The sequence below is a fragment of the Osmerus mordax genome, chromosome 16, assembly GCF_038355195.1.
Source record: "Osmerus mordax isolate fOsmMor3 chromosome 16, fOsmMor3.pri, whole genome shotgun sequence".
In the NCBI taxonomy this organism is placed as follows: Eukaryota; Metazoa; Chordata; class Actinopteri; order Osmeriformes; family Osmeridae; genus Osmerus; species Osmerus mordax.
The window spans coordinates 6,774,199-6,783,285 of record NC_090065.1 but is presented as its reverse complement, the minus strand read 5'-3'; the positions used below and the strand labels follow the sequence as shown (position 1 = coordinate 6,783,285).

At 47.5% G+C, this 9,087-nt stretch overlaps 1 protein-coding gene across 1 annotated transcript in view; it reads left to right on the top strand.

The window, feature by feature from the left end:
- Nucleotides 1-567: 567 nt before the first annotated feature.
- The window catches only part of LOC136958860 (complement component C8 beta chain-like), a 23,328-nt gene continuing 14,808 nt past the window's right edge, over nt 568-9,087 (top strand). Inside the window, exons 1-3 of the mRNA XM_067252979.1 lie at nt 568-637; nt 5,977-6,116; nt 7,739-7,837. Coding sequence (XP_067109080.1) covers nt 568-637; nt 5,977-6,116; nt 7,739-7,837 — 309 coding nt within the window. The remainder of the gene's footprint in view (nt 638-5,976; nt 6,117-7,738; nt 7,838-9,087) is intronic.

Below are 9,087 nucleotides of genomic sequence, written 5' to 3'. Positions count from 1 at the left end.
GTGACTGATTTAAGGAAATGTTTTTGTCATGTTAATTAATAGTCAGCTGTGAACAGTAAACATATTCCCTGTCTGTTTGCTTCACAGTGCTTGAAGGAAATAACTTGGATGAACAGTTAATCGCGGTCTAAATCGCTTCATCCAATAGGAATATCTGCTCACTCCCTCGACAGCAAATATTAAAGGAGAAGTCCATGCCCTTCCCTTGGGGGAATCACTGACTAAGCAGAAGGGGTACAAGATGATGGCTGACCTTCACTGAGAGCCAAACACAATGTCAGCACGGGTGTGAAGCGGCTCAAGAGGACCACTCCACCTCTCACTCACAGGCCCTCCAACCCCAGGATGAAGCTGCACTGAACGGGAGGCTCAGTGGGCTCACGCCGGACTTTGCTCTGAAGAGGACCACCAGACTTCTCACCATGGACCTGGAGGAGAGCTCCCGCGTGGACTTCGGCCTCTGAGAGGGACTAGCGAGGACATTGGAGGCTGGTTGGAGAGGTGTGCTGCCAGCCCATGGTGGATCTGCTGTGAGGGGGACGAAAACCAAGGACTCAGCGGAGGAGGATGTCAGCAGAGGCCGAACTCCAGCCAGGTGTCAAAACCACCCTGAGGAGGGAGTCCAAGAGGACTAAAGGTAAGCACACACTCACGCCCACACACAGACAAACCTACACACATAAACAAGCAGACACACACATACACTCCTGCATGCATACATACAGTAAGAAATAAATAGTCAAATAGACACACAGACACACCACACTACACATATACATACCCCTTAGGTGTATTTTTCAGGCCTACCATACCTAGTCAACTATCCTCCTGGCTAAACGAAATGAAGGTGCGATGAGAAGAAGCAGTCCCGTGTGGTTTTCTGTATTCGTGAGTCATTCTTTAGGGGGCTAAATGTATTTTCCTTATCAGGAGAGGCCTCAGTCAGCCTGCAAAGTAGCCTTGCTCCATCCCACAGATCCAGATGTAGTAACAGCTATTCTGTGTAGCCTGGGGGTTGGTAGTGTCATGATTTAGGTGTCACGGACGGGGGAATTCACACCCTGTCGCTTTGATGAACAGCATAAGTGATGTAATAGGCCAAGGCAGCCTCAGAACGATCGCTGGGAGATTGAAATGGGATTGAATTGGCTGAGAGGTAGGGGGAGAGAGAGAGAGAGGCTGATCCCTCTCTCTCGCTCTTCATTTCCCCTCCTCCTCCTCATCCCTCCGCCCATGGATAAAGCTACTCCAGCTACAGCAGCAGCACCATCAGCAGTGGTCTAAACCTCTCCTCTCCTGCCTCGCCTCGCCTGCCTCGCCTCTAATCTCCTCTCCTGCCTCTCCTCTTCCTAGCTGCCAGCTAGCAGCAGCAGCAGCAGGGCAGAGGGGCCAGGTCCTCTGTGGCTGTTTTCCTGGCTCCCGCAGATCTCTCAGATAAATAGCCTGGCTGGAGGAGGGCCCATCGATTTGAGTTAAGTGGAGGGAGAGCAGAGCGGTGTGAAGGCCCAATTACACACGTGGCCATGCGACTCTTACTGGACGGGGGCTATCAGCCTGACTTTAGCATGTTAATCACATGTGCCGCAGCAACCATTGTTACAATCATGAAGATGCTATTTAGATTCATATAAATGGAAATCCGGGGGATTATGGAGATTGATGTGTGTTGTCACACTGCGCAGTGTTTCACTGCCATGGCTGGGCCAGTAAAGGACCCTCTCAAGGTGGAGGTTGATGACATACAATAACACATTTAGAGGTGTTTGTTTTTCTGAAGGTGGTAGCCTATGGAATATGTTAGTGTATCCATAGAGTGAATGTATTTTATACTCCCTGAATTGAGATTGTCTTTCAAGTTATGCAGATACATTTTTTATTGCTGGGCTGTTATACTGGAAAAAAGACATGTTACATACAGTACATACTGACACACATCGGAGTAAATATTTAATTCCTTGTTGGTATGATTTGAGCCAAGTGTGTCTCTAGCCAGTAGCTAGCATCCAGCCTGACTGCAGTGTCTGTCTGCCACGCTAAAGCCTCCCTTCTACCCATCGATGGAATTGCTTCACATGCGTGACTTCACTCCATCTCCATAGCAACTGTTGCACTCCAACTGTAATCTGTGCAAACAATAAAAAATTATTCACTTCAAGAAAAAGAAGAGAAAAAAAAAGGTGCAGTGTGAAATCTGCAGTCACCTCTCATGTGCCTAGTGCTGGCAGGTTGGAAAGATGCCCTAGAAATTAGGCAGCAGCGCTACTATAGTAATCTCTGCTAGATTTCATCTTGTCTTACTCCAGTCATTTTTGGATAATGAGACACCTCCCGTGTCTCTAGCCATTTTAACACAAGGCATCATATTCTATCACATATTCTGTCATATCGTTTCATTAGAGAAAGTATTTAGCATTAATCAAGAATCACTGTCACAGAGTACATCAATAATGTACATGTAACTCTGGTTCAATCGATGTATGATCCACTGTATTGATGATGAGCACAATACCCCTCATTAACTCACTAATTGGTTTCACGATTCATCATTTAACGGCAACTCTATCTGTGTTGTCTGCAGCACACTGTCTCCCCATTCCATGTACAGCTGGGGTTACAGTACGTGTGATAATGTTTGGAAATGTGGATCTGTGTGTTTGCTGAGGCTTGTGAACGTTGCTTCATCCACATGGAGCAGGCAGATGGCTGGGGCACATTTGCCCGGCTCATGGCCAGCACGTCCCATGTTTCCTCTCAGTCTTACTAGAAAGTAGGCTTGACCCGACAGGCACACATACATGACCAACTCATACACAGCAAAGGGATCACTCGGGAACATGATGCACAGACCGATGCAGCAACGAATGGATGGATGAATCGGATTCACTGGGGGGCGCAAACTCTCTTGATTCCCAGATCCCTTCGATCAAATCACACTCCAAAAGTTGACCCCTGATGGACAGACGTAGCTACTCTGTAGATACATCTTTTTCAAAGTTCAAAGGTTAAGCGGCTTGGATGCCGGGATCCCTAACAAAAAAGTCTTGTTGCCAAGTTTGTGTATCTGGAGGGGCACTTATGACTCTCCATCTGGTGCCATCTGGCCGTTCCGCCTTCCCTCGTCCTCGGCCCCCCGTCCCCATTTCAGGATGGGGGGGAGGGGGGGGGGAGAGGTCAATGTTGATGTTCTGTGTCTCAGATGGACATCCGCATCACTTCTTCTGAAAAGCCCCAGCAATGTTGTGTCTTCCACAGACCGTTGGTGACAGAGAGGTGCAGACCATAAGCATGCATCAAGAGGAGAGAATAGAAATGTGCAAATGGATGTTGAAACACATATCCAGAGTGAAACAATGTTTCAATGTAAACATTATATTTATTACAGGGGAACTAAATATGCCACAGGGGAGCAAGGGAACCATGAATGCTGACAAAGAAACAAAACTAGAAAAACTACACCTGCACAACCAAATAATGCCCCGCCAATAAGATTACATTGGGTGGCTCCTATTACTTGCCTTGTGTTCTTAACAGAAGTAATGCTATGTGCATACCCACGGGCTGCTTACCCAACCCCTTGCCTCTGTGCCAAGAACCAAAATCACAAACAAAAAACACTCTACCTAGTATAGGCACAAAGCTAAAATAATAATGTTAAATTCTGGACCACATATACTGTATACTTAGTACTATGACTAATATCACTGAATACAACTGAGTTGACTCACCACACAGCACCAACACATAATCAATCGACTGACGAACAAAAGACAAGGGTTTTTGAATAAGACGGACACAGAGACAATTGGTCGGAAGCAGCTACGGTAATGATGATGCATGACATTGACAAGCCAATCACAGACGGACACCCGAACGAATGAATTAACGTGAGGGGGGAAACAGGGAAGATGACACACAACTATACGGACACAGACAGAAATAGATACATAACTGTGTGGCAGTAACAGGGTCCCAGAAACACGGAGAGGACTAGCCCGTGGTCATCCTTCAAGAGCTCCAGAGTTAGTGTGTCATACTCCTCCCTCGCTCCTCTCCAGAACGTCATGCAACCCTGCAGCGTTTCCCTCCCAGATGCAGTGCACTCCCTGTGATCTGAACTCCAGGCACGTACAGTAGGGGTTACCGCGGTCTATCAACCTTCCCATTCAGTATGCAGGGAGAATTCCGTTAGAGGATCTGTGCATAAATCTTTTAATCTCTTCTGATGTGTGATTATAAGACAGGGCCACTGTGCATGGACACCACAAGTATTATAGGATGCAGTATATGATGCACATCACAACTTGTGTATGGTGATGGGGGAATGTATGTATGTACTAGAATTTAATATTAAGAGCAGACGTAATGCAATAAACAGCTAGCTAGACTTTACGATGGCTGAATGGTAACAATGTATTTTGTGTTTAAATGTATTCTCAAAATAGATGTACTCGTTCCTAAAAGTCTTGTTGCACCGAAGAGGAGTAAGAATACAATGCAAATTATCATCGGAATAAGACCCAGATTTGACGTTCACTTTAGTTTCATGACTTTAGCATCTTCACGCTATCGTCCCCTCTGAGAGTTGAGCCCTCATGAATTAGTGAGGGGGTGTGCATAACCAAGACGGCCTCTGCATTTGAGCCAAGCCGTTTTCCACTCACAGCCCTCTTAATTTGCAATTTTTTCTCTTACAATTTTTTTTTATCCCCAAGAACCCCTGACAAGACATTTTGCTGAAATATTTAGAGGAAAAAAAAGTAATTCTGACATTCCGTGAGAGATGTAGCATGGATGGAAAACAGTATGTTTCAGGGCGGAATAAGCTCATTTGGTGTAATATGGTCTTAGCGCACTGCTTGACAGTTTTTGTTTGGGATATTAAAGCTTGTCCTACTCTGGTGCTTAGCTTAGCCAGCCTCTTAAATGTGCGTCTAACTGATGTACAAGGCTTCTGCGCTGGAATAGAGTGGAGCGAGAAGGAGGCCTGAAATAGTGTTAAATTCTCCAAGGTGCCAGTGACCTTGATTTGAAATCCCCACCATCCCTTTGTGTCGGCTGTAGCCTGCTAACACTGACAGAACGCACATAGGTTATGCAGAGACAGGTTATTCACAGTGTAGACTGTAGCATGCTCAGGTGTAGGGTCAACATAATCAAAACGCTAAGCCAGAAGACGGGGCTAGAGACAAAATGAGAAAAATGTCACTGTCAAGACGGTGTTAGGCTGTCTAGTGTTGGATGACAGACAGGGAGGCCAGACCACATTAGGGAGAGCCTGTAGCGCTACTGGATTGCCACACATCCCCCCCCCACACACACACACATCCCCGCCCCATCCTCCCCACACTCCTCCTCCAAATCTCCGGCTCCTGCTACCTCCCGCCCGCCAGCTACTCCCCATCCATCACCCAGGGGGGCCCACTGGATTGTGGGTAAGCGCTGGACCGAGATGATGCTTCTCAAAAGCAGCCTTTCATGCTGTTTACGACCACCAATAGTGCCCATGGGAACCCTGGCTGGGTGTGGGTGGACGACCCCTAACCTCCCACCCTTGTTCCCTAGGAATGTCCCACATGCAGGCCAGGGGAAGGTGATGCTGGTCGGTTGTCGAGGACTCTAATTGTTATCTGTTTTGTTCATCAGTCCCCACAATGGACCCATAAGGTCCGAGCCAGTTGAGGTCTGCTCATGCATTTTATTGGGCTGCGACAGAAAGAAACATTTTCCATCCTGTTGATAATTTCATATTTCATCAATATTTTCCCATCTGCTGTACTGCTACTCAGCCACCTCCTGCACAATCACATGTAATCACCTCTTACACCTCAAGCAAGGCAGGGCGCATATCGTCTCTGAATGGACAGGGCCCTCCTTATCAGTCATTTCTGTAATGATCTCTTTCCTTCTTCTATGTCTTGCTTCTTCTCTCTTTCCTGCGTGCTCTCGCGCTCTCTCACCTTCCTCTTCCTGTCGCAGGTCAGGACCGCAGTGAGGCGGGGCTGATTAAGCGTTTCCGCGGCGATGGCGTGCGCTACAAGGCCAAGCTGATCGGAATTGATGAGGTGACAGCGGCACGCGGGGACAAGCTGTGCCAGGACTCCATGATGAAGCTCAAGGTGTGTGTATGTGTGTGTGTGTCTGTGTGTAAATGCTTGACTGTCACAAAAGCCGACAGAGCCTTAGGAGTGTGTTGTGGTACCTAATCCGATTCCATTTGTACAGGCCATTATTCCGCCCCCACAGTCCCTCCTGTCAGTGGATAGATAGACAGAGATACAGTATCTTGGCTTTTCTGAGAGAACAGTCTCAGCAGTTTCCTTATAGAGGGACAGAAGAATCCCATTCAGGAGGGTGTTCTCGAGAAACAGGTAGTAAAAGGATACTTATGTTCCATGTTTTGAATTACTTTTCTTAGTGAAGTAGCCAGAGCATGTTTCTGAACCTATACGACAGCGACCTAGCTCTCTTTTGAATGATAGTGGAGAGTGAGCTTATTTGAAAGATGATAGGAATTAGGCTATCTCATGTCCAATAGAGAGATTATGGGTAGGTTTAAGTCTCTTCACTGTGTTAGATAAACTACAAGGGCTTAAAACAGCAGAGTGCAACTACAGCATACTGTACAGCATAGCGAGCCTCTCATCTTCTCATCCTCTCATCTTCTCATCCTCTCATCTTCTCATCCTCTCTTAGTTAATGCAGCATGAGCACTGCATATCAAATACAACAGCAGCCAGGTTTACCAGTTATGCTGTGGCATTTGAACAGTGACCTGCATATGACTCCTCTAGCCACCAGTCACAGCCTGTTACAGTCAATGCTCCAGTCAATATGGGCATGCTATTATCTGGACAGGGGACAGAGGGGGATAGAGAAGGGGAGAAGGGGTCTCTATCGAGCTGCCGCTCAGAGCCTGGAAGACTTAATCCACCAAATGGAGAAGCCGATTGCCGATTGACGGGAGACCATAGACTCTCTATTCAGCACAATCCTACTTTGTTTTCCCGCTCCGCAGACTGAAGGCAGGGTTTGATGGTGCTCAAAGGGCTTTGTTGATGGCTGCTGCTCAGATGAAGTGCTGAGGTTGAGAGGAGGGAGAGTGTAAGGTGGACTGTATGGGGTCACTCTGTCAACATGACAGGGGTGGAAGGGTTGTCAGACGTGTTCAGAAGGAGCTTTTCTTCTGCTTGTGTTCTTCTCACGGCTCCGATGCATAACAGACACGTCAGGGAGGTGTACGGCCTCGATATAAGTCTGCAGAACATGCTGGAAATGTTAATTGTTTTTATAAAGGAAGGGGGGAGAAAAGGGCTGAGATTCATGGGAAAATATCTACTTCAAAGGCTCACTGCAGTTGTTCAGTCAGCAAGACGTGATGGAAGTTGCCTGAGCGAGGTGATCGGTCAGCACAATCAGAAAAACGCATCTGCATTGTTGTTAGACAGTTATGCCACGAGGAGCAGCCCTATTTAAGATTGTGTCTGACAAGGGAAAGTAAAAGACGACTCCCGTTACACAAGAAACACAACCAACTGAAGTATTGGCAGGGTGACGTTTGTGGAACAAAAAGCAGCATGATGAAAGAACATTCTGTCCTATTGCACCAATTACGTAACAGCTGTTGCCCCCTTCCCCCCACACCCGCCTCCATTACACTCACCTGAATCATAGAAGGTGGCACACTGTCTTTCCTGCTGAGCTCATTTCCTTTCATCTCCCCACGTCTCCTCTCCTGCAGGGAATGGCTTCCTCGGCTCGTTCCAAAGGGGAGCACAAGCAGCGAGTCTTTCTCACCGTGTCCTTCGGCGGGATCAAGATTTATGACGAGAGATCGGGGGTGAGTGAGTGAGTGATGACGGAGCGGGCTGTGGTCGGGCCGGGGCCACTGCGGAGCCGCACTGTCAGACCCAGCCCAGCTGCTACTGGGAACCAAGACGACAGTCAGAGGGGCAGAGCTCACACAGTTCACTTCACGTCACTCCCCGCTGCCTTGTTAAACGCCTGGTGTCACACTCTACTGTTGGCATTATGACAACGTGCAATCGCCTTTTTGGGGAAACAAAACAAATTATTTTAGATATCATTCAATACAGCTCAATTACAAGGGATTGGCTAATGAACTGGGAACCTTATACCTGATTTGCAAGTAATATCTCACAAGCTATAGGTAAAACACTACTAAATATGTAAAGTTCCTTTCTATTGAATAACTGGCATTTTAAAGCAGAGTGCTAACCATTATCTGGCAGGTCTTGAATATGACCCTGGGTGAACTACTTTGACCTCGCTGCAGGGATACTTATGACAACCTGTCATGACTGTTAATGCGTGTGAGGGATGTTTGATGGCGTTCTGAGATGGGCTGCCTCCCTCTCCATCCTGGCTCTCTGCCCCCCTGAGGAGACAGAGGCCTGCTGTTCTATCACAAGATGATAGAGGGGTTCTGCGCCCCATCTTGAGACGCATGCACTCCAGAAACACCCTCTGCGCTCATTAATGCTAACTGCTAATTAGCACTCAGTTCCACCCCTAATGATCATCATCGCTAACTGCTAATGAGCCCCTAGCTCCACCTCTACTGTCATTAACGCTAACAAATAATTATGCAATACCTACCGTAGTCCCTCCTACCAAAAAAAAGGCTCATCAATGATAACTTCCCCTTTCAAATTCGGAGAGAGCAGTGCGCAGACATCCCAAGTCTCCCGGAAGTTCCGGGAGTCTTCCACAGATGCTCTTATCCAGAGCAACTTAGAGTAAGTACAGGAACATTCCCCCGAGGCAAGTAGAGTGAAGTGCCTGGCCCAAGGACACAACGTCATTTGCACGGCCGTAAATTGAACCAGCAACCTTCTGATTACTAGCCCGATTCCCTTTGCATAGCGGCTCCCTGACGCCCGCAAATGCTAGACAATCTCCCGTAAATCGGGGATTTTGTATTTAGAGCAAACGAGAGACTGTCCAATGGTCATTTCTGGTAGAGAAAGGTGCATATCGCGCATCCTGATAGCGTATCGGGGGGGGGGGGGGGGGGGGGTGGTGGGTGTACGTGCTGGTTGAGGGGGTACAGCATGCGTCTGGATAGCG